Source organism: Notolepis coatsorum (assembly GCF_963971535.1).
Source record: "Notolepis coatsorum genome assembly, chromosome: 12".
Lineage (NCBI taxonomy): Eukaryota > Metazoa > Chordata > Actinopteri > Aulopiformes > Paralepididae > Notolepis > Notolepis coatsorum.
In genome coordinates, this window is record NC_140176.1 from 49293206 (window position 1) to 49320405 (window position 27200).

Genomic DNA, 27200 nt, shown 5'->3' on the forward strand with positions numbered 1-27200 from the left:
GACTTCCACCCGCTGGCTCTGCCAATTGAGCCAGTATGACGGCCGGCCCAAGCCGGAGGCAATGCTGACACCCGGATTCGAGACCGGAGTCTCTTGCATTGGTGACGAGCGCAATCTCCGCTGCGCCACCCAGCCGCCAGTTTTGAAATGTTTCTTAAGTGAAAGAAACAATTGCGAGTCAGATTTTTTACATGTTTGTCCAGATTCATGGCCTGACCCAGAGGTTTTTTATGTGGGGTGGGGGAGCACATTGCTTTTAAGGGAACCCATGTGCGAGGCTACTCTTGAGGCAATGCTATCTGGTGCTATGATTAGTACCTCTGTTTTTGCCACATTGAGCTGCAGGAAGTTGCTACCCATCCAGTTTTCGATGGCCGGCGATAGGCACTCGTGCAGGATATTTAATTTATCTAAGTAATAGGGTTTGAAGGAGAGATATAATTGGATGTCATCTGCGTAGCAGTGGTAAGATATGCCCTTAAATGAGCTGATGAGAAGGCCTAGGGGGAGCATGTAGAGCGCAAAAAGGATTGGCGCAAGTACAGATCCCTGTGGTACGCTGCATAATGTATGACATGCATTGAAAGAATATAAACTGCAGACTTGGAATTACTGGTAAATATCAATGGGTGCTTATTGCCAATTTGCATATTCATAGATCCTTGTATTTTTGGTATGCTGCAAAGCCATTACGAGTAGTTTATTGAACAATTTGGTAGGAAAAAAAACACATTTATACAAATATTCAATATTTCTTTTTTTAAGGGTTTAAAATACATCTGGAGGGGATCTATAAACGAACCAATAACTCATGCCGCCTGTTTTAGCTCCAAACTGAATAATTTTTTAGGATCATCATAGGCCGATGATTTCCACTCTCGTATGTCCGGCGGTCTTCCGTATCCGATTACGGCAGTTTGCACGCTAATAGGAAACCAGGCGTTTCGGAACCCAGGACGCCTGGTAGAGCGAGGTTAACTGGACAGAAGAGGGGGAAACAGGGGTCAGCTTGGGTTGGGACTGGACCGGACCGGACTGGACTGGACTGGACTGGACACAATGGAAAATTGAACAGTAGTGATTCCACAGGCATTTCCTGGTTGAAGGAAGCATTGCATTTTTTTCTTCTCTTCCTGTGGATCCAATCAAACAAAGTTGACCGAAACCAGCCCATTTAAGTACTTTTGGCAAAGAGGGAGAGTTAAGTTAAGTTATTTATGAATTTATTACCCAGGGACAGTGCACATTAATCAACATCTTCAGTTTCCACATCAATATAAATGTGCCAGAATTAGCTAATGAGCTAGTTTTCATCTGTAGTCCCTGCCTACCATGCATGTCTTTATGGTGTGGGAGGAAATCAGAGTACCTGGAGGAAACCCACGCGAACACAGGGCGAACATGCAAACTCCACACAGAAAGGCCCCCTGCTGGGGTTGGAACCCAGGACATTCTTGCTGTGAGGCAGCAGTGCTAACCACTGTACCACCGTGCCGCCCACGGTGGTACAGTGGTTAGAGAGAATGTGGGAGGATACTAGTTTTTGTTTTGTAAACACTATTTTTTCTTTTTGTGGTTTAATTTACCACTGGAGCAGTACGTCAGTACAACAGCGTGTGGATTGGTGCGTCATTCTACAACAGCGTGTGGATTGGTGCGTCATTCTACAACAGCGTGTGGATTGGTACGTCATTCTACAACGGCGTGTGGATTGGTGCGTCATTCTACAACAGCATGAGATCAGAGCTCGGTTTTATTGGACTGGCCTTGTTTTGAAAAGACATCCTGTGTTTACAATAACCACCCTCACTCCCACACTCAACACACACACACACACACACACACACACACACACACACACATACACACACACACACACACACACACACACACACACACACACACACACACACACACACACACACACACACACCCTCATACACACACACACACACACACACACACACACACACACACACACACACACACACACACACACACACACACACACACACACACACACACACACACACACACACACACACACACAGGTTCTGTCCTGCATTGTGTCGATGTTACTTTCATCTATAATAACACTCACATCCCTTGTCATTCTCTTGTTTTCCCCCCGAATGAAGCTTTGTCAGTCAGTCAGTCCGACATTGACCCGAGGAGAGATTTAAACCATTTCCAGCAAAGGAATCACTCATCCAGTAATTGTATCAGCTCACTCGACCAGAATTTGACTAAACAACATCAGGCATTCATTATTCAAACACTTCTAACCGATAGCGTAAGCGGGCGGCTGGATGTTTTGCATGTAATTTCTCAGAACCACTTTGCCATATCCAGTTCAGCTCCGATGGTTCCCAACACGTTACAGCATCTCGATGATCCCCCCCCCCACTCCGGTCTATTTAAAGAGTGCACTACAATAGCAAAGTTGTAGTTAAAGTTAAAGGTTAACCCTTGTATACGTCTGTGGGTAGACATTGATTTAGCCGCCCCGCGGTCCAGCTTGGGATTCCTGCCGCTGTGTTGAGTATTGTCTGAGACACAACTGGGCGAAGTTTGTTGGGCCGAGACAATGTCCCCCTTTGTGGGGGAACTTTAACTGGTATTTCAGCAATGCCTGCTGGGGACACAGATGACATGACTTGGACACGCAGTCGGTCGGTCTCCCTCTGCCAACCTGGTCCAAATCCAAAATACTCAATTCCCTTGATTATATTGTGGATGTGCTAATGGCGCAAATGAAACGCAACGGTAAATGGTAAATGGTAGGGTTGGGTACCATTCACATTTAAACCGGTACTGGTACCGGTACCTGTGAATCGATATCGGTACCCAAGGGTATCTTTTTTCTGTACTTTAGTCTAAATTTTCTTTATCTACCTAGCTCAGTTGTAAAAAAAAGAATTCCAAACATCAAATAATTTATTAACATTATTATTTATTTAGAACAATTTGTTAATATATATATAATATATAATATTGCAGCGAGCGTTGTCTGCATCTAGCTTTGTAAAGTGTAACAACACTTGCGACCGTTTTCGGCTTGCTATTGCCCCGACTGCTTTGTTGTTGAATCAAGTCAAATCCTAGGTAAGCATGTATTGTGCACGTGAACGTTGGCGTGAACGTGCGGTACACTTCATAGGTTTCATTTCATGGTAAACAAAACGTTGATGTCATCAGACTTTTAAAATTTAAATTTTTACAGTACCGAAATGTGGCACCGGCGGATCTCACGTGAATCGGTACTCGGTAGTACCGACGTGATTCGGTCGGTACCCTTAAAAGTACTTGATTCGGTACCCATCCCAAAAATGGTGAATTTTTTATATAGCAGCTTAGCTTTTATCCAAATCGCTTTACAATTGGTTCCTCACATTTTACCCATTCACTCACACATTCACACACTGACGGCAGAGGCAACCATGCAAGGTGCCAACCTGCTCATCGGGAGCAGTTAGGGGGAGGAGCGGGAATTGAACCGGGAACCTCCGGATTACCAGATGACCGCTCTACCTCCAAAGCAAACTGTCGCCCCCTCATTACTGGTCTTGATAGTGTAAAATATATATTGAATGATTCGACCTGTGTTTATAGAGATCGAGGTATTTATTTATCTGTCCGTCCTTTCGGGTGTGCTTCACCACACACACACACACACACACACACACACACACACACACACACACACACACACACACACACACACACATACACATACACATACACATACACACACACACACACACACACACACACACACACACACACACACACACACACACACACACACACACACACACACACACACACACACACACACACTGACATTTTAATACTTTATTTGGTTCCACAAATTATATTACATAAACAGGGAATCAAATGTATCGGGGCCAAGCAGCACTGAACACTTAAGGGTACACATAGCACCTCCTTCTCCACGTGGCTAAGCTGCCAATAATAGCTGAGACAGAGCAATATTTGGCAATTTGTTTGGCTTTTCTCTTAGACATTGCAGCAATTCTCAGACCGGTCATGGTGCATTTGTATACATGGCCAAGACTTCCGAATACAAGTACACGCACGCACGCACGCACGCACGCACGCACGCACGCACGCACGCACGCACGCACGCACGCACGCACACACGCACACACGCACACACGCACACACACACACACACACACACACACACACACACACACACACACAAGCCCCCCTCTCTAGGTTTTGTTTTTCTCTTCAGACGGACAGACTGAGCTCCAGGTTTAACCCTGATCCTGGGTCGTCTAGGGTCGTCTGGCTGATGCAAGAACATAGACAGGAGACAATAAAGGGGCAATAAAAGCAGTCAGCTATTTTAGGAAATTATCTTAAATTAGATTATGGAATTGGAGGCTTAAACAGATTAGTGAATTATGGAATCATTGTTGAGTAACACTGAATAGTAACAGCACTGAGGTCAACCTGAATAGTGTTTGCTAGTCTGTAATAAGAAGCTATGTGCTCATCTTGATTCATAAACACTGCTCACCTTCTGGTCCTATGACACCACCGTCATAGGACAAAACGGTGTACTAAATTGAGCAATAGCTGACGACCCTAACTATGGGTTGAAAAGGAACAAGCCTCAGTCATAATAAACTACAAAAGGCGACGAACGTGGAGGCTGGTCTCTTCCTGTGCTCAGCAAATAGTTTACTTTATTCTGCCGCCAGGGTCCTTGTGGGTGAAGGCCTCAGAATGGAGCAACACACACCGACACAAGAGTCTTCCTGTAGATAAAAGAGCAGGCACAGTCTGCCTTCCCGATATCTTGTCCTGATACACAGGAACCTGTGGTGCCAGTAGATACTGCCTTGTCTAACGCACAGCGTCGAGGAGACGACTGTGACTGTGGAATAACATGGTGTGTTGTTGATTATCACTCCTTTATAGGCTCTCAGTGAGCTGTTATACTTCACGCCACGTTCATTGACGCCTGTGTCACAAACATTGGACTTGGAACCATTGGAACCATTATCTGAAATGATAATAATAAAAAAATAAAATAAAAATCTAACCCTGACTAACCTTACTGTCATGCACTTGTCCTAATAAACTAACCTACGCTGTAACACGCAACACTTTGATAAACATTGTTACTCAGCTGATAGAGTTGTACCCTTCTTGCTGTCTTGTCGTACAGAACTTGTAAGTCGCTTTGGATAAAAGCGTCAGCTAAATGACTAAATGTAACCATAAGGTTCTGATCAAAAGCATCTGGATGTCGTCTGTCAATGAATGAATTAGTCGCTAATTAAATTCAGGCGTCACAAAAGCTGCACTTTAATGACCTCCAGATGAGTTTCAGAGTCGGTGAAACTAAATCTGGACGGCGTCTGGATGTTCCTGGATGTGTAGATTGTGCATCTTGTGTTGTGTTTTTATTAGTATTGTATTTACATTACTTTTCTACTTTGTATTGTGCTGCACTTGGTCAACCTTGGTTGTTTTTAAATGTGCTATATAAATAAATCTGACCTTGACCGTGACAAATCCCTTACTGAAGTTAAAGTAAAACTACCCTGATAGACTAATACAGTACCACTGCATGGTTCAGATACATACAAAAAGTAGGATATTTTTTTTTATAATGTAATAGAGTAAAAGTATAAAGATCTCTAAAATGGAAATACTTAAATACAACAAAACTCTGCTTAGTAATAGGCGGGCATGGATTTTGGGCAGATTGTTTTCATTTCGGTGTCAAACGTACTATCGATTACTAGTGTCGAGATATAATAAGAAATCTAAAATGTTGCCAAAAATCACCGGCCGCCTATTAATCCTTTAAGTAACAATATTTGCGTAAAAGCACTCAAGTTACTTTCCACCCTTGAGTAACAGACTAAACCGCGCCTTTCTCCCGACAGTCTCCCTTGACGACATTGACTCGGTGCGTAAAGGCCGCCAGTCGGAGGGCCTCCAGAAGTACACAGAGCCCAACGTGGACGAGCGCTGCTTCTCCATCATCTTCAAGGGCCGTAAGAAAAACCTGGACCTGATGGCGGGCACCATGGAGGAGGCCAAGCAGTGGATCAGCGGCCTGGAGAAGGTCCTCAACAACATGCGGAACCTCAGCCGCCAGCAGAAGAGCGAGCAGTATCCTTTCAGCGGCGCAGCTGATGATCAGGAAGTGTGTGTTTGCAGGAAAGTGTGTCAGAACATCCGTGCAAGCATTGTTCAAGGCACAATCCAAAATGTTATTGACCATCTAGATTTTGGGCAAAAGCCTTGGAAGAGTTTTAACATTACTTGTAGTTGGAAAATACAGTTTTCTGAAAATGTCTTACCCATACGGAAAATGATGATAAGAAACATAATAGTTCTTCAGAACGTTTTATAAGAAACGTATAATTTATTACTTCAGATATCATTAACTATCTTTCTAATGTATACTATTATATATTAGATTACTGGTTGCTATATACTGTATAGCAGATTCTCTGAATTCATTGTAAGAAGCATACACAATATTTACTGGATGCAAATCTTTGTATGCATCTTTTCCATATGGGGTAACCCATCATAACTCAACGTAGCTGTCTGTTGTGCTGTGAATAGAGCTTGAGAAAATATATACTCACATCCTTACATGTAAAATGTCAGCTGGATCTTCAACTGCATGAGGAAGGCGGACAAGAACGAGGACAACAAGATGACCCTGAAGGAGCTGAAGCACTTCCTGAGACAGATCAACATCGAGGTGGACGACACGTACGCTGAGGAGCTGTTTGCTGTGAGTAACCGTCCGCTCACTCTCTCAAACTCTAAAACTCTCAAACGGTCTATTCTTGATCCTCCAGTCACAGTTTGTTGGAGGAAAGCAACAGTTGTGATTGGAGGATCAGGAAAAGAGGGCGGAGTTTGAGACGGTTAATTAGGTAGCACTTCTATGTTACGGTAGACAAACTACAGGGTAACTACGTACCTAATGAAATATAAATAATTCCATTACTCAGTAATTTACCTGAGAAAACACCTGTCTTATAATTATAAATAATTACAGTATTTGTCATTACCGGATGTTTACGAGAAATGACCAGGTAATTTCAGATTATTTTGTTATTACACAATAGTTATTATTACCCCCGTCATTTGTGTACCATAATATCAAGTACTACAGAGAAGTAGACAAAACGATAACATGGCATTGCATTCATCTGCGTGGCTAATCATACAACAGGCAAATCCGTCTGACCTGGTGCACAACATGTCCATGTTTGACGGATTGTCTCCTAATTATCACTTCCTGTAGAAATGTGACAAGTCTCAGTCTGGCTCCCTGGAGGGCCCGGAGATCAAGCACTTCTACGACCTGCTGACACACCGGGAGGAGATCGAGGTGATCTACGAGAAGTACGCCAAGACGGGAGGTCAGATGAGCGTCCGGGACCTGCTGAACTTCCTGCTGAACGAGCAGCGGGAGCAGGTGTCCATGGAGGACGCCCTGAGGCTGATCCAGAAGTACGAGCTGGACGAAACGGGTGAGACGTTACACTGTCCCCTCCGAATAGATGTTTCCCAGCAGCACCTGCTGTTTGGTTCCTATTTTGGGGTCGATAATAAGAGGAACTCGGCTTCAACTGAAAGTCCAAGTTCCGTATCGGTGGCCGAAGAGCAAAACCTGTTGTTGTTTTCTTGCAGAATGCTATTTTCTAAGGATACTATTGGACTATATTACTATATTATGTGTTAACAATACCAACCAGGTATTAGTGCCTCGCAAAGTGCAGATAGGAGTTTTTCTTTAAGGCAGATACTGTAGGAGGTTTTGTACTTTCGGCCATCGATATGGCATTCTCCATGTTTAAAGGGACTCACATTCTCTCTCTCTCTCTCTCTCTCTCTCTCTCTCTCTCTCTCTCTCTCTCTCTCTCTCTCTCTCTCTCTCTCTCTCTCTCTCTCTCTCTCTCTCTCTCTCTCTCTCTCTCTCTCTCTCTCTCTCTCTCTCTCTCTCTCGTTACTCAGCCAAGCAGAAGAAGCACATGACCAGAGATGGCTTCCTGATGTACCTGCACCATGGGGAGGGTTCCATTCTCAACCCGGCCCACAAGGACGTCTACCAGGACATGAGTCGTCCCCTCAACCACTACTACGTCTCCTCCTCCCACAATACCTACCTGACGGCCGACCAGCTGAAGGGGCCTAGCAGCACTGAGGCCTACATACGGCAAGCTCACATTCTTCAACCTTATTTCAAACCTTTATTTACCTTTATGTTTAAAATAGTACACTCATTTGAGTAGTGGAAAAGGGGTAGGATTAAATAAGTGTATACTTCTTCCTACTCCTTTTCGAACATGCAGATTGAGTTGTTTTTTCTTTTTTGTTATTGTTTGTTGTATTCATTGCATGTTCGAAATAAAGACTTCAAATCAAAAAATCAAATCAAACCTTGAGGAGAAAATACACTTAAAGGATCACGCCAACATTATGGGAAATTAGATTATATTAGATTAGAATTTATTGTCATTATACAGCACAGTACAGTACGAAAATAAGTGTGGCAGTAAAGTGCAATAGCAATATACAATGTAGCTGGTTAAACTGGGTACAAAATATACAAATTAGTACTACTGAGTGTAGTGCTAATCAGATGTACAGAGTTGTATTATATAAATAGAGACAGTATGACTACTACTGGCCAGCAGTGTAACTAACTAGTAAGAGTAGGATATGTACAGATATAGATATAGTAAAGGACTATGTGCAGGTAAGTACAGACAGGTGAGGATAGGTATATATGCGCTGGGAATAAATATATATATATGGTATACAGAAATGCTGCTTACCTTCTCCAGAGTCAAGACAAGAAGATAGATACCAATCTCCTCTCTGTGCGTTCAGTAGAAAGCAATTCAGCTGCAAGACAAATGAACGGAAGCAGGAAAACTCTGGGAGAGGTGTATTTGGTCAACAGCCAGGCTAGCTGGTCCGTATCTGTATTTGTTCTAAGATAGGCTAGCTTACAGTCAGATAACTGTCTACTGAATGCACAGAGGGGAAATTGGTATCTATCTTCATGTCTGGAGAAGACGGTAATCGCATTTCCCCATAATGTTGGCGTGTTCCTTTAAGGTTTTCAGGTGAACAATGTTTTGAAACCCAGTTATGTACAGATGGAAAACTGCAGTGTTGTGTACATTTACAGTTAAGGACAGTAGAGGTTGAGTACTTTCAGATGATATATAACATTCACACTCAAAATTATTTGGATTGACTTGGCACCTTCGAATACATGGACTGTCCAAAAAGCATTTCTAAATGGACTATATATGGTTTTCTTAAGTGTTAATGTCATTAGCAGCGTTCAAATGGCAACAGTGGCCTAAAGGTCACATAGAGTCAGACTTATGACAGGTAGGCTGCTGGTTCCAATTCCAGGACTGGCAGGCTCCGCTCCCTAAACAACTGCACTTAAGCCTCAGCTGCCTGAGTGGAGCTGCTCAGGAACCAACAGTACTGGTTGTACTGGGCAGCTCCCAGTTGAAGAAGAGCATACGTGTTCAATAGCTCTTGTTGTGATAAATGAGGCGGACACATTGATCCGTTGTGTCCGTCTGTCTACATCTGTTTTCAAGTATTCTTCGCTGAGGAATGTCCGTCTGTTGGCCAGGGCTGATGATGTGCTAGTACCCGGCTGATGATGTGTCAGTCAGAATCTGCTGTGAGTGACAGATAAAAAAAGGTTCAGACTTAGAATTAACTTTTGGAACCGACGGATACATCACCAATCGCTATGGTGATCCAAAGCGGTTGTTTCCGTCATGATGTTACTTCATACTTTTAGGCAAATTTTCTGAAAATATGGCTAGGGCTCAAGAGGTTAACATGAACAAAATAATTGGGTCCTATGGCTCAAAGGGCATGTTTGCCGTCATCATCATTACCATGGCGACTGTTTTTGTGTCTGACAAAAACAAACAACGGACAGCGTACATCAGTGAGCTCAAATTCTGGACAAATCAACAGTGGTTGTGGCTGCTGCTGTAGCAACCTGAACCTCCCGCACACCTGGCCTCATCCATACAGGGTGCCTGATTATAGTGCCTTTACATAGAAACCAGCCCGTAAACAAGAGATAGAGAACAAGAGATCTGTCATCTTCGTGGAGATTCCCTGCTCTTAACTCTGAACGTGTTACTTTGGTGTGTTTGCGAGCAGGCCAGCTAGATTCAAGATTCAAGATTATTTATTGCCATGTGCACAGTTAAACAGACAGTTTGCCCTACAATGAACATCTTAGTTTGCTAGTCCGCCCTTCACACAAAATCACACAGATCACACAATACTTAACTAAAAGTTTAATGGTAGAAGATATACAAGGCAAGTGAGTAACATTGACATTGCACGTTCCGTTCACAGTGTAGGATCCAGTAGTGTTTACAAATATAAATATAATTATATGGAGGTGACAATGTGTCACAGCAGCAGTTAGTGAACCGTGTTGCATGCGTTGATGGTGTTTTTGTGTTCCTGTGCAGAGCCCTAATGAAGAGCTGTCGCTGTGTGGAGCTAGACTGCTGGGATGGGGCCAACGGAGAGCCTGTCATTTACCACGGGTACACCCTCACCTCCAAAGTGCTCTTCAAAGACGTCATCAAGGCCATCAAGGACTACGCCTTCAAGGTATGTCAGACATTGTGTTTGGAACTGGGGAGGGTGGTTGTCATCGGCTGCAGAGAGGAGTGTTAAGATAGTGATTTAACTGTGAAATCCATGGATTTCCTTTTTAGAATATTCTGGAACATTGAAGTCCCATGGAATTTCAGTAAGAATGTGTTTAGCTTCCGTGATTTGACAGTGAAGCAGTCTGTTCAAATGGGAGGGACTTTATTTGAACATTAACCAATGACACTGGATAGATTTACTGTCCATCTTAGGCTTCACTCCGTTGTTGTTGAGGACCAATGGGAAGAATGGTGTATGGGAGGTGGGTGTAAGTGTAATTATTTCAAAATCAATAATCATATTTCATTGAATGGAGTTTTTATCTACACCCATGAGTGTAGGACAGGAACAAACATTTTGATGATCTTTTGGCACACATTGGTACATAAATGTACAGTTTTCTCAAGGGTACTTATTTGTACCCAGATAATAATTTATTGTCTATATTTTTCTCAGACCTCGGAGTACCCAGTGATCCTATCCCTGGAGAACCACTGCAGTGTGGAGCAGCAGAAGCTGATGGCCCAGCACATGAGCTCCATCCTGGGCAGCGCTCTGCTCGCACAGCCCCTGGGAGACACCATGCCCACCAGCTTCCCCTCGCCTGAGGTCAGAGGATAAGGCACCGTCTTCTACCTGAGTTCATAGAGATCTATTATGCAGTATTTACAAATCCATGAGCCTCACTCTGACCCCACCCTCCAAGGCAGACACCAAAACAAACCCACAAGCCTTCACTCTGTCTGCCAAAGTCATCTAAGCTCATCTTCCTGTTTACTTACCGCAACAATCAAATGTCTCTGGAAAAGGAAGGTGACAAGCTCAAAAGGGCGGGGGTTCGAGATAGGTCAATTATGTGAACATTGTGTAAACTACCAGATAATCAAAACCACATCATTCTCGAAGGCCAAATCCCCTCCACTCCTGCTGAACTTGTGGTACGACCCAAACAAGCACCACGCAAGCTGGCAGGGGGAGCATACAGTATTCGCTAGAAGTCGTATAGCACTGTTTGAGAAACTGACAAGTCTAGACAAGACTCCGCCGTGAGGTTGTGGAGTCTCTCCGCTGAGAAAACACCTAGTTTGACTCCGCCGGGCCCGCGAGGCTGTTGCCAAAACGGAATTATAATTTGTATGTGAAGAGGAGCTGGCTTTGATTAGACCCAGTCTGAGAGGCATGCAGGGAATGCACACAGCTGGTCGTCATTCCATAAGGCCAAGGTGGTAACGGTTGAGTCTTTTTTCCCCCTCTCGCAGTGCGTAGAGGCTCACAGGGAATGTGGCAGTGGCCGACCAAGTGAAACGCTGAAACACTCCACAGTCAGTCAACACTCCCACTCCTGACATTGTTGTCTCTCTTCCAACAGCTTTCTGTTTAGTTTTGTACTTGTGTAAGTCTTTTCTATCCCTCCCCCGACTCTCTGCCTCCATCAACTCTTATTCTCTGCGGTTAAGCGAGGGGTGGCAGCTAGACGTTGGGTGTGACTGTCACTGGAGATTTGTCCTGGGGGAAGTCTTGTGACGCCGGGAGACAGGAGGAGACAATAGCGTTTGGAATCGTCTTTCCGCGCCGTACCCCTCATGGGCAGTTCTGTTCCGACGTAGCACTCGTGGGACGGATGCCTGTGGCATTGTCTCTGCCTGAAAGACGTTTATAATTATGGATTACATGACATTTTCCCTCCTCTCATTGGCTTTTGATGGGGTGTGGCTGGAAATAACACTCTCTTCGTTTCGGGTGGGTGGGTTCATGGAAGGGGGGGGGGGGGGGGGGTTTCTTCCTTCAGTGTTTGCATGTGATCAGATTTTTGAATTGTCACAGCAATTTGGAAAGACATCAAGACCCTAGGGAGGGTGGCTAGAGACCAACCTGGAACTGGGGGGCCACAGGTTCGATCCCAGTCAATGTGCCCATTCCCTGTGGAAGTGTAATTGGGGGGGGGGGGGGGGGGGGGGGCACTGGAAATCTGTGATCTGTATGTAGCCTATGTGTATCTCAGGGGAGAAGTGCAAAGCAGATGTGGAGAGCATCTATTTGATCTAATAATCACAAGAGTAGTGAATGCAATTAGACTGTTTACAGTAAAACACAGTTCTGTAATCCTGGACTTTACCTCTCATAACTGATACTATCTATGTTGATCTGATTAAAAAGGAACCAATCCACAAACTTTGGACTTATAATGACCCAAAAAACAAGCTAAAAACTCCAACTTAAAGATAGAATCTGCAATGCCATCAAACAGTAACTTCTTATACTATGAATTTCTCTAGGCCACCTGTATTTTCTTATGTTGCTGTGCTCGGGTTGTTTCTGAACCTCACCCTTTGGGCAGTGAGTGCATGTTATAGGCTTGTATCCCCTCCCAACTTGACATTTCCCCACGTGGAACGCACCTGATTAGATAAACATGCTGCTAGTGGTCAGTCCGTGGTTCTCTGCTCCCGTATTGGAAAATAAAATGACGGCTTGTTCACTTGTCAACTTTCTCCTTGAAATATTGGTATGTCATATTTGATCTGCAATGCCTAGTTTGACCTGAACAACGTTCGATGCTACAGCTATGTAAACACCACATTGTTTTAGTGGCTATCTAGTGACATCTAGTGGCTGAAACTACTTAGTGTGCCTTTAAGTCAAACTTCACTGAAGTAAAGTATCTCCTTTTGTGAAAAGTCCATTTTAATAAAGTAGCACAAATGTCACATGTCTGTCTGCAGAAACTGAAGGGGAGGTTCATAGTCAAGGGCAAACGATTGAACAAGCTGGATGCAGCATTCAACAACAACACTGTCACAGTAGAAGACGACAGTGTGTCAGAAGAGGACGAGGCAGCGGACTCCAAGGAGAATGGACAGAAAGCTAAGGCTAAGGTGTGTTAAATGGCAAAACTGTGTCCACCTTTTTTAATACTGTTATAAACTTTTTTTCTATTTGTAAATGTTATTTGTGCATTTTCTATTTTAACTTATTATTTAAATTCATTATCACTATTATTTCTTCTATTCTTTTTAACTTTTTGTAAAGTACTGTAAACTCCGCTGTTAGGTAAACAAAATACAAAACACAAAATAATCAGTAAAGTAATTTTGATGACTTTTTAAAGGAGTAATTGGAATAAGTAACTAATTACACTTGTGTCCGACAGAAATCAAAGATCAAGCTCGCCAAAGAACTTTCCAACATGGTCATCTACTGCAAGAGTGTCCACTTCAATGGCTTTGAGCACGCCAGGGACAACCAGGCCTTCTACGAGATGTCCTCTTTCAAGGAGAACAAAGCTTTCAACCTGGCCGAGACCTCAGGTAACACAGCAGACAGCACTGATCTCTGATCTGTTACAACAGACCTCAGGTAACACGGCAGACACCACTGATCTCTGATCTGTTACAACAGACCTCAGGTAACACGGCAGACAGTGCTCATCTCTGATCTGTTACAACAGGCCTCAGGTAACACAGCAGACAGCACTGATCTCTGATCTGTTACAACAGACCTCAGGTAACACGGCAGACAGCACTGATCTCTGATCTGTTACAACAGGCCTCAGGTAACACGGCAGACAGCACTGATCTCTGATCTGTTACAACAGGCCTTGTGCAACAGGATCTGTCAGCCTGCAGGCTCAACACACGTTGGCTTGCATCCTTTTCTCATGGATTTCTATTACTTCTGTCGTCAATGTTATTTTTTATTTTAGTCCCATGACTAAATAAATCCGTTGTCAGTTCATACTGTAGCCATGGGAGTTTGTCAATTAATCCAATAATCCTTTTAATTGGCAGCTCTGTAAACTTGCTTTTTCCATATTATAGTCTATTTTGCATTTTGTATTGTAGTTGTATTTAGCATTTAGTATTTAGTACATTTTAGTTTTGTATATCGTATATTTTGTATAGTGTTTGGTCTTTTACTCTTTTACTGTATGAAGCACAATCTCAGGAGGGTCATACAGAACCAAGCATTTCACTATAATGTACATGTACCTTATATGTGACAAATACCGTGCTTTTTCCGCACTGGGGCCACGCCTGTGGAATCAGCTGCTGGGGTCCATCAAGGCCTCAGTCTCCATTGCTGCCTTCAAGGCCAGCCCTAAAACCCATTTGTTTTGCTCTGCCTTCCAATAGGGCCTGTTTTTTAATCTGCTCCTATGTTTTGTTTATTTAATTTAATTTAATTAAATGTTTATGTTTTAAACCTTTTTATTCGTATCTGTTTATTTGCATTCATTTGAATGTTTTCTTGTTTTAAACCTTTTTATTCTATTTTGAATTTTGTTTTCCTTTCTGCTGTGAAGCACCTTGAGAGCTCACTGAGTTTAAAGTGTGCTATATAAATTAAATCTATTATTATTAAATAAAACAAAACTTGAAACTTTCAAATGGATAGCATACTGCAGAATGACCGCTTCTAGTCTACTGCTGATTAAAGATCAAAGCATGTTGTAAAAAAACATCTTAGTCAAGTTAAGACCCAACGGCCAATAAGTGGACTAAGAGTGGGTCAGCCCTCCTTTCCATATCATTGTATGTTAAAGTAGCTTTATGTTATTCCTCATAGCCACTGCCTACATCCACCACAACATGGACAAACTCAGTAGGATCTACCCTGCTGGCTCCAGAACGGACTCCTCCAACTACAACCCAGTGAGCGTGTGGAACGCTGGCTGCCAAATAGGTACGTTAATACTGATATTTACAATATATACCTGTCTCAAACCCCGCCCTCTTTTCTTGAGCCTCCAATCACAACTGTTGCTCCCCTCAGACAAACATTCTATGCATACCTTGTGAAAGTGTGCAGTAACTCCGAAGTAAAAAAACAAACACTTAACTAAAGCGTCTCCAAAACAAGTCCCTTAAAAATGTCGGCCTTTGTGGATGTATGTACTGTATCGGAGCGTGTATAAGGCACAGTTCAGGGCTTCATGAGGGACAATCTTCAGTGTTCTTATGCATCACACTCTCTCTCTCCCCCTTCTCTTTCTCCATTGCTAGTGGCGCTGAACTTCCAGACACCTGGCAAGGAGATGGATCTGAACCAGGGACGTTTTCTGCCCAACGGCAAATCTGGCTACATCCTGAAGCCTGAGTTCCAGAGGGACCTGTCCTCTCAGTTCGATCCCATGACACTTAACAAGGGACCCTGGCTAAAGAAGAAGAGCTTCCATGTGATGGTGAGAGTCATTCTCTTTGTTTTGTGTGTTTGTGGCAGTGGTGCCTGGATGCTACACACTGCCACACACCACCTGCGTGTCTTTCTACAGGGCTCTACAGGGCTCTCCAACACAGGGACACAGGTGGTATAAAGAGCAGACCGGTTTATTGAAGCGGTGCCAAGGTGGTACAAGCCAGAGCAGATGGAAACCTGTCTCTCTCTGTGTGTGTGTGTGTGTGTGTGTGTGTATGGGTGATTTAACCTGTGCTCATTGATTGCTCTGATGCACAACAGGTGCAAAGCCACATGTGCTCCTGGGCCACAATTAACTAGACCCAAGACAGGTGTGGCTGCTTAAATCACACCACACAGGGGTTAGGGCAGTAGACTCCCCTTGGTAATGTTTGCACCTGTGCATGAATTACAAAGGGGGTATTGACATCTCATTTGTATGTGTGTGTGTGTGTCTGTGTGTGTGTGTGTGCGTGCCTGCGTGCGTGCGTGTGTCTCCATAACGGCAATAACTGAATTCCTTTTCCAATTCGGATCAACTCTGTCGATACAGTAGGTTGGCAGTCAGCCAAGACAGTACTGTTGAAAGATCAAATCAGTCAAAAGCAAATTTAGTTGTCGTTGTATAAATACAGTACTAAGGGCCGAGATATGGACCGGCGAGATCTCCGCTAGGTTGGCGCTAGGTCCACTTGTACCGCATGTTATTATGAGTCTCCTTGGTCTATTGGAGGGTAGATTTACAGGATGTGTTGCTGTAGTGCAGCATCTCTCTTGAGTGCCGTCTAAGTAAAGCATTGGTGGTTCAGTGGTAGAATTCTCGCCTGCCACGCGGGAGGCCCGGGTTCGATTCCCGGCCAATGCATGCCTTGATTTTGAGAAGCTTCTTTTTTTTAAGGCGGCACGGTGGTGTAGTGGTTAACACTGTCGCCTCACAGCAAGAGGGTCTGTTTTCCCTATCGGTTATATTATACATTAAAATAAATATAGGCAATAAATCATTTCAATCTGAATATATACTTTCAGTAAGAGTAAACAGTATACACAAGGTACCCTAACTAGCATGATATATGTCATAGGTTGTAGTCCGTGCAGGTTTTGGTGGTCAAGAGTCAGACACACTTAGTGGTCAGACATTCCTAGTAGTTCTCGCGTTCTGCAGCCGTTAGTTCTCCGGCTGCTGGCAGCAGTCCCTTCTCCATGGTTGTGGAGCCTGATGGCCACTGTCACAAAGGACTGGCCGAGGTGGTTAGTGGGGTGTCGGGCAGGAGGTGTCTACATTTACATTTTACATTTACATTTACCGTAATTTTCGCACTATAAGCCGCGTCATTTAGCTGACGCTTTTATCCAAAGCGACTTACAAGTTCTGTACAACAAGACATCAGGAAGGACACAACTCAGCTGAGTAACAATGTTCATCAAAGTGTTGAGTGCTACAGTGTAGGTTTGTTTATTAGGACACGTGCATGACAGTAAGGTTAGTTAGGGTTCGATTTTTTAAATCTTTATTATTATTATTATTTTTTTTTTTAGATAATGTGTCTAGTTTTGTTTTGAAGTTAGTTGCTTAATTTGAACCTCAAACAATTACCAATGACTTATCTTTAACACTTTCCGTGCCAGCCGTGCCAGTCCTATTAGCCCTGTTGCGTGCCACCGCTCTATTCAATGACAGAGCTCTCACATTTGTGAACGCATAAACTATATCTTAAATTATGGCTATGTGTCTAATACGACCGTCGCTTATCAATGACTTGTTTGCAGTCAACATTGTCAAAACGGATTGTTTTTTAATCGGTTCATTTCCGTTTTATACCATTATGAAAAACGCTTGTTTTTTAAAACTTTCAAAAAAGAAAAAAAGATTCTGCAGGAATCGCGCTTTACGTTGTAATTTTTCTGCCTATTTATGAATCGTTTTCAAATAAACGCTAGATTATCGATAGTATATGTGCACGCTATAGAACCGGGCTGAAAAATCCATTATCTTATTTCCTTATCAGCTACACACACTCACAGCCACATACACACATAGGGGACACGTTGATATATAGGTGAAAACAGCTCTGATTATCCCAATACTGGTCAAATAGATTCCTTACCTCAGATCAGATGTTCTCCAAAAAGATTATTCCAATTCCTGATCGCCATTCCAAATATCGATTGCGTTTATTGATCCAACACTGGGTGGTCAAAAGACATATTCCACGCTGTTCTGATGGTGGGCAATGACTGGGATCGTCTCCGGTTACTTGCCTGACAAGTCAAATGTGGAAACCGGACTCTTTTTTCCCCATGCGTTTCATTCAATCCAATCCAATGGGGTGCAGTACCATCCGGACAGTGATGCCACAGATTACTTGTAAAAGTAATCCGATTACTGATTATTGATTACTCCTTTAAAAAGTAATCCAAGTTACTTTACTGATTACTTGATTATCAGAGTAACTTAGTTACTTTGAAAGTAACTAGGTTACGAAGTCGTCGTCGTTCCCCCAACCGTTTTTTTTAAACGCTTTATTGAAAGTGCATAAATTGTTTTTAACTTGTTTCTCTGCACATAACGTAAATTGTTAAACTAGTGCTTCAGCTTCTGTACCATCAAGTATGGTAAAGCAACAGTCTATGATGCTCACAGCATTAGAGCAGCCAGCCAGTGGTTTTACAAAACCAGTGTATCCATTCACATCTAACAAATGCAGGCTGAACTATTCAATTATATCAACTGTAACTATTAAATTGTTTTTATAAATGTCTCTCTATAAACATACAATCAGTCTCTCTTTAACATGTAAATTAACTGTAAATCTGGCAAATAAGAGCTTTTGCTCTGCCACCATCAAATATACATTAATCAAAAGGGAAAGAAACAATCTCTCTCTTTTGCTGTTTGGCTGGCCTCCGAGTCCTCCTGTACCTACTAGTCGAAGCGTCGGCTAGTGTTGTGATTCCAGATGCTTTCAATGCAATTGGATGTGCTGTTTTTAGCGGTAGACAGTATTTTGTTTCCTCCGCATATGAACGTGAAGTAGTGACTGACGAGCGTTTTGGGATGGAAGTCTGAACAGAAACTCACTTTTAATTTTGCCAAGCGTTTTGGGGTGGAATTCTCCGACGACGGCGCCCTGCTGTCACACGATTGGCGCATATGTCACATGACGTGCTGTGAAGACCCGCCCTACTCTGCCTCTGATTCGCAGACTGTGGATGGGGAATGTGATTGTACCAAAGCAGAGTCACTCACAGACAGAGTGTCCAGTCACGCCGCGGCCCGCGGGACACATTCTTGTGTAACCCTTTCACTGCCACACTACGTCACTCTCAAAAGAAAAACAGCTCAAAATGTATTTTTGACTGTCGAAAACGAAATAAAATACTGCATTCCGCCTGCATTATGAATTTATGATGAGATAGTAACGAAATAGTAATGCACAGCCACTTGGACAAGTAACTGCAATCAGATTACTGGCTTTTAAAGATTAACGCGTTAGATAGTGGGCTGTGGTGTTCCACAAGGAAGCATACTAGGACCGCTACTATTCCTAATTTATGCAAATGACATGTCGTCAGCTTGTGACTGCAACTTGTTCCTGTTTGCGGACGACTCAGCCCTGCTGGTCTCTGACAAGAACAAGTTACAGGTTGAAAAAGCCCTCAGCTCGGAACTAGGCAAAATCTGCATATGGCTCGCCGACAACAAACTATCATTACACATGGGCAAAACAGAGTCCATTCTCTTCGGTTCAAATAACAAACTCAGCAAGACCGACGGCTTCTCGGTTACAGTGGGTGACAATATTATCACAAGGAAAGATGAAATTACCTACCTGGGTTCCATCCTAGAGGCTAATCTTTCCTGTGACAAAATGGCATCCAATGTAATAAAAAAAGTCAACCAACGAACGCGTTTCTTGTACCGGATCTCCTCTCTGGTAAACAAGAATACCCTGAAGACTCTAGCAGGAGCACTCATTCAAGGGTACTACGACTATGCTTGCACCTCATGGTACCAAAGCACCTCAAAGGCACTAAAAAACAAATTACAAACATCTCAAAACAAGCTAGTCAGACTACTACTTGACCTGACTCCTAGAACCCACCTCACCCCTGCCCACTTTGACAACCTAGGATGGCTTAGAGTAGATGACAGAGTACAGCAACTTGCAATGGGCCTGGTCTACAAGATACACTACGCGACCAAGGTACCCATGTACATGTCAAAATACTTCCCAAAGGTCAGTGAATACCACGATCACAACACCAGAGGGAGCTCCACAAATCATGTAAAACCCAGATTCGGCTCAAACAAGGGACTAAACACGTTTCGCAATTATGCCACATCAATGTGGAACGCCCTGCCTAAAGCTGTAAAGGAATGTGAATCACTACCCACCTTCAAAAACACTCTCAAAAAACACCTACGTGAGACTGCAATTCGAAACTGGCCCCTACAAATGTCCTAACCTAGTTGTACAGTAAATGACCAAGTAAGGCTTTGTCAATATTCCAATGTACAGTGTAAAATGTGTGTGTGTCCCCTTCCCAACCCCCCCCCCCCCCACCTCCAATGTACAGCCCTCACCCAACCCACCCAACCCCACCCCACCCAACCAACCTCCTCCAATGTACAGTTTCTATGCCAAATGTATATACACTCCTTTTCTGGACACTTTTGTATCACAAACAGTACTGTATTTGCAAATCTGATATGTCATAAATGTATAGATGTAGCAGTACTGTCTATCTGTATGTCATGTATGTCATATATGTTATGATGAATTGAAAAAGGGGGACCCTGATGTAAACAAGACGAAAGTCTTTCTCTGGTCTGCATCCCCTTAACAATTGTATGTATTGAGCTGTACTGTACTGTACCCATTCTGCAATCTGTTAATAAACTTTTCAATCAATCAATCAATCAGATTACTATTTTCGGGGGAAAGTAATCAGATTACAATAACGCGTTACTTAGTAACGCGTTACCGGCATCACTGCATCCGGAGAGACGATAGGGGGCGGTATTTTCCCTGTTCGAGCTCAGACAGATCCCCACTGGTAACGTGAGGCTATATTGATGAAATATGAATGGAAATCGCTAATAAAAAAATAACGATTAGCATGGCACTCATGAAAAAATTAACGATTAGCATGGCACTCAACGGTTGGCATGAACTAACGAGATTTCCCGTCGTGTGTGTGTGTGTGTGTGTGTGTGTGTGTGTGTGTGTGTGTGTGTGTGCGTGCTTGGGGCGTGTCTCAATACAACAGGTGATCTCAGCGCAGCAGCTGCCTAAACTGAACAAGGACAAGCAGAGGTCCATCGTGGACCCCCTGGTGAGAGTGGAGGTCTGTGGGGTACCGGCGGACATAACCAGCAAGGAGACACACCACATTGACAACAACGGTAAGTACACCTGTGGTGAGAAAGGTTACGGTAGGTGAGAGCAGTCTAGAGGTCGATAAGCAGGCCTGTGACCGAAAGGTCCCCTGGTCAAATTCCTGGACCAGCGGAGAAAAATGTGTCATTCTCTCCCCCCTATAATTACCGCTGAGGTGCCCTTGAGGCGCGGAACCTCCCAACTATTCTATTCAGTTGGCAGTAGGAGGGAGGACTGTGGTTGTACTGGGCAGCTCCCAGGTGTGAGCATGAAGGAGACGGTTGCTGGAAAAAGACCAAAGAGAGACATTGAGGTAAAAATAAAAACACTGGAAATGGGGACATGGGGATAAAAACTACTTGTGATGAAAGAAAATTAATCGATTTAAGCTTAAAGATGCATCAAAGTGTTGGAACAAGGTTTTCTATCACATATATCACATGTATACTTTGCGGCAACGTGTTTCCGCCAATAACTCCTAGCAGTTATAGTGAGTATGCCCAGTAAGTAAGCAAGGCAGTTAAAAGACAAGGTTAAGAAAATAATAAGATAAACAACAAGAAGTATAAAAAACAGTGAAGTTAAAATAACAGACAAACAAACAGCAGGGGGTATTGGGCAGTGATGGAGGTTATAGTGAATATGCGAGTTTGAACAGATGGGTTTTCAATTGTGATCTGAATGATGAGAGTGAGTCTGACTGTCGGATGTGTGGGGGCAGGGAGTTCCAGAGTCTGGGAGCCGAGCAGCTGAACGCTCGGGCACCCATGGTACTGAGGCGTGAGCTGGGGATGGATAAGAGTCCAGTAGAGGATGAGCGGAGGGTGCGGGAGGGGGTGTAATCTTGGAGGTCAGTGGGACATAACCATATTAAATGCAGTCGGATATTCATAGAACTTTCCAATTACATGTGCGCTCCCTTGACAACCAGGTAGGTTGTTAAAACAAAACTAGGTAGACGGCGCTGTAAAATACTGTATCTGCTTCAAGGGTTTAAAAAAAGCCATTATTGTCTATACAGGCTTTTTAAACCATTTAAAAACGGTGTGACAATAACAGCAGATACTGAACAATACTCTTAGCTGCTTGGGACTCCTGATATGAAAACCAGGAGCACCTGTAGCCGAGCTGTGAGACGGTCCTTCAGCTGCTGACATTTCAGACTTCATGTAGGGCTGTAATCCAAAGTAAAGCCACTCTCTGAAACAAACAACATTGCCGAGATCCTCGTGGACAACAACATCTGGTATTCCAGCAGCTTGTTTAGCAAGACTTCATGTAGGGCTGTAATCCAAAGTAAAGCCTCTCCCTGAAACAAACAACATCGCAGAGAGATCCTCACGAACAACATCAGGGTTGTTGATTGATTGATTGAAAACTTTATTAACAGATTGCAGAATGGGTACAATACAGTACGGCTCAATACAAACAACTGCTAAGAGGATGCAGACCAGAAAAACACTTTTGTCTTGTTTACATAAGGGTCCTCCATTTTCAATTCATCAAGCTGGTTGGTGGCGATGTTGGAGAACACAGTCTAAAAATCAACATTACAAAGACACATACACACACACAGAGGCATTGACTCCGGTGTGTGTTCCTCTGCAGGGTTCAACCCCATGTGGAACGAGAACTTCCAGTTTGAGATCCAGGTCCCAGAGCTGGCCCTGGTGCGCTTTGTAGTGGAGGACCACGACACCACATCCCAGAATGACCTCATCGGGCAGTACTGTCTACCCCTCACCAGTGTACAGAATGGTAAAGATTATATTACAACAGAATGTAGAAGTACAATGATTTATATATATCATATATATTTATATAGATAAAATAATAATAATATACCTACTATATTAGGTATATAAATATCTACTTATACACCTGCATATAACCCATATAACACTGTAGGATAGCATGTATAATAATGCTGTATATACTATATATATTTATTCTTACCGTATATATATATATATATATATATATATATATATATATATATATATATACGTCTGTACATACCTGTACATAACCCATTTACATATCTGCACTACATCTATATCTGCACATGTCCCTTACCTACTCTTACTACGGTAGTTACGCTGCTGTATCACTGTACATATTAATATTACAACTCTGTACATGCATCTGATTAGCACTATACTAACAGTAGTACTAATTAATATATTTTATACCCAGTTAAATCACATGTACATTTTATATTACTATTGCACTTTACTGCTACATTTGCACTCTGGTTGGATGCCAAACATATTAGTCGTACCTGTGCTGTATAATGATAATAGATTTGAATCTAATCTGATCTAGTCTACTACTACTAATAATAATAGAGTCATGCTTTCACCTCTGTCCCTGGATGCACTGGATGCTTACAGTAGTTTCCCTTTTTACTTCACTGTTTTCATGTTCTGCTTTTATCTTTTCCATTCTCTTCATCCACAATAACTGGTGCCTCTATTCTAGCTGACTTATTCTGAGTCACATGACATTTTAATCCACCATTAGTCATTACATCCTTACACACAGTATATTGGCTGGCCAGTTCACTCTTTGATTTGCTGAGACTTGTAAAACTCCCCATCCTCTCTGTCCAGGGTACCGGCACGTCCCTCTGCTCACCAAGAGCGGAGACGTCATCCCCTCCGCCGGCCTGTTCGTTCATCTGATGCTCGTAGACGCCTAGTAGGCTGCCTCCCTGCCTACACGCACACACACACGCACATGCACACACCTTTCTTAGGAAAGGATACAATAACTGCCAAACCAAGTCAAAACTATTCTGAAAGCCGTGTATTCAAAGCTTTGTATGGAACAACTGTTGTGATCTACCAAACTAAACGGTTGACTTTTATGTGTATAACACTTCCCTGTTATGTATTGTTTTAGCTTTTTAATTTTTAATTTTTATTATTATTATTATTTTTATTATTATTATTATTATTAAAGATGAGCAGATAGTATGTTCAGTTGAGGACTTCGGTATGGTAAAGAAAAGGCTGAGGATAGGAAGAAGCAAAGGCACAATGAGACCTTAACGAGAGATGAAAAACGGACCGCTTTGTATGAAGGTCATCCAGGTGTCCGTCTTGGGTGTGAGTAAGTTATAGCCTAGGTATGTGGACTGAACTGCACTACGGACTGACCCATCAGCTGATCTCAGGTCAGGATTAGTGCTGTAGAATAATTATGTGATGTGGGCTGTGTGTAGTCTTTTGAGATATTTAGTATTTTGTACTACGTTTTTATTGGATAGACGCAGGGCTTCGGGTCCTGAAGTGGTGGAAAGCAAAGAAAGAAGCACATAAGTATTTATTTAGCAGTTATTTTTGAATGAAAATCATACACCATTTTGGCACGCTTGCAATTATAGTCCCCCAAAATGAACTTGAGTACCCCTTGTAGTGCGGTCTCTATCAGTCACTATGTTTGGGGATAGTTACCTTTTTAATCATACCAACAAAGCTTGTCAGTTATGTCCAGAAAGAATTTCACTACAGATATAGATAGATAGATAGATAGATAGATAGATAGATAGATAGATAGATAGATAGATAGATAGATAGATAGATAGATAGATAGATAGATAGATAGATAGATAGATGCAGGATTTACAGGAGCACTTGATTACAGGTGTCACATAACAGAGACAAAAACATGTATTGACACTACACACCACAGACTGGATTTCTTGTAAATTAAGAGATTACTTATTTAAAGCTTGTATGGCTGTGGGAACAAAGCTCTTGCTAAAACGGGCCTTTCTGCACATGGGTAGTCTATACCTACGACCAGAAGGAAGGTCTTTCTGCACATGGGTGGTCTATACCTATGACCAGAAGGAAGGTCTTTCTGCACATGGGTGGTCTATGCCTATGACCAGAAGGAAGGTCTTTCTGCACATGGCTAGTCTATACCTACAGCTAGAAGGAAGGTCTTTCTGCACATGGGTGGTCTATGCCTATGACCAGAAGGAAGGTCTTTCTGCACATGGCTAGTCTATACCTACAGCTAGAAGGAAGGTCTTTCTGCACATGGCTAGTCTATACCTACGACCAGAAGGAAGGTCTTTCTGCACATGGCTAGTCTATACCTACGACCAGAAGGAAGGTCTTTCTGCACATGGCTAGTCTATACCTACGACCAGAAGGAAGGTCTTTCTGCACATGGCTAGTCTATACCTACGACCAGAAGGAAGGTCTTTCTGCCCATGGCTAGTCTATACCTACAGCCAGAAGGAAGGTCTTTCTGCACATGGCTAGTCTATAACTACAGCTAGAAGGAAGGTCTTTCTGCACATGGGTAGTCTATACCTACGACCAGAAGGAAGGTCTTTCTGCACATGGGTAGTCTATACCTACAGCCTGAAGGAAGAGGGGTAAGGTGCTGGTAGAGTGGGTGGTCTGAGTCATGTATGACTGCGAGTGCTTTGTGGATCAGGGTTGAGGTGACACAATCGGATACATTGGGGGTGGGAATACCAATGAGTTTGCTAGCTAAATGAGTTATCTTTAAGAGTTTATTGGTACCATACAGAAGAACTGGCTCAACAATTCTACGGTACAGGAGGAGAAGATGGCAGGGGTTGGACAGACGGGTGTCTTAGTACACGGATGACTGAGTCTCTGTTAACAACGTCTGTAAACGTCCATGGTGTTCTGGTTGAAGCTGAGGTTGTTGTCCAGTGTAATGCCAAGGTATCTGGCGGACTCCACCACCTCTACCTCCTCTCCTTCGATGATGAGAGCGTGTTGGGGCTAAAGAGCAGTTATTTTAGTTCTTTTTACACCATGTGCTCAACTGGGACGTGGGACGTTGATAAGCTGAAAGAGTCATCGTTGTGACAGATCTCATTGTACTCTGTAAAAGTAAATAATTAAAGAATGACTCGAGAAGAAATAAGAGAACAGTCAAACATCTATTCAGTTAAAGTAGAGTAAATGTAATTGGTTACTTTCCACCTCTGGAATCCTGTGTTGGCCCTGTATGCTCATGGAGATGGAACTAATATTATATTGAGTTGTCAAGTGAAGCTATAAGCGTTGTTATGCTTTACATTTCTACTGCCTTTTGGTTTTTCTTCTAAATAGTATGTAGTGTTTTTCACACTGTTCTTAATAGAAAAAAAACTTGCTTTTTAAGTATGACTCAAACTTTCTAAAGGGTTTTATCATTTTATTTGAAAAAGTGTCTTCTGCCATAACATTGCGTTGGTCACAGGAGTCTTATCATGGTAGCTACAGTGAGTACTCTATGCTATCAGAAATCTATTATTTTGCCCTTTAAGAAAAAATTTCTGTGCGTGCGTGCGTGTACATTGCAGTATACTGCAGAGAACGGTTTGTTGTTTGATGGTCTATTTAGAGAAGAGTTCAACAGCTGTGTATGTGTATGTTGGAGTATTAAAAAGCAAAACTGAAAGTTATTAAAAGAGTCAAGTACAGTCATATATAGAAAAGAGGTGAAATATGCTAAATATTTCTCACAAATGTGATTTTCAACTTGTTTCTTTTTTTTAGACAAACTTGTTAATGGTTTCATTGACTGTTGATATGAAATACATATCAAGCCATTTTCACGTCTAACTTTCTCTTCGCCTATTGTGACATAACTCATTCCATAAAGTATTTCACTGAAAGAAAAGATTTCACTGAAAGAAAAGATTTCACTGCTCATTGTTTTGTCAAACATAATGCATTTCATAATGATTTGTAATACAACCAAACCCTGAGTGAGGTTTGAGACTGGCAATGCTTTTGGTGTGTTGTTTCACTTAACTGCATTTGTGCTGGCTCTCGAATAAAACCATGGGAAGAAACCTGATGAGCAGTTGTATTGTTTTATTCATGGTCTAGCCAGGAGATCTGGCAATTTATAGCAGTATTTTTGTGTTTGATT

General features: G+C 42.6%; 1 protein-coding gene across 2 annotated transcripts in view; it reads left to right on the top strand.

Moving 5' to 3' along the window:
• plcd1a (phospholipase C, delta 1a) overlaps positions 1-27125 on the top strand; it is a 43378-nt gene extending 16253 nt beyond the window's left edge. For both annotated transcript variants that reach the window (XM_084326510.1, XM_084326509.1), the window contains exons 3-15: positions 5931-6159; positions 6667-6796; positions 7316-7544; positions 8029-8230; positions 10545-10689; positions 11188-11340; positions 13455-13607; positions 13883-14039; positions 15298-15414; positions 15735-15913; positions 21178-21313; positions 22896-23045; positions 23900-27125. In XM_084326510.1, coding sequence (XP_084182636.1) covers positions 5931-6159; positions 6667-6796; positions 7316-7544; positions 8029-8230; positions 10545-10689; positions 11188-11340; positions 13455-13607; positions 13883-14039; positions 15298-15414; positions 15735-15913; positions 21178-21313; positions 22896-23045; positions 23900-23988 — 2069 coding nt within the window. In that variant the 3' untranslated portion in view covers positions 23989-27125. The remainder of the gene's footprint in view (positions 1-5930; positions 6160-6666; positions 6797-7315; positions 7545-8028; positions 8231-10544; positions 10690-11187; positions 11341-13454; positions 13608-13882; positions 14040-15297; positions 15415-15734; positions 15914-21177; positions 21314-22895; positions 23046-23899) is intronic.
• The last annotated feature ends 75 nt before the right edge of the window (positions 27126-27200 follow it).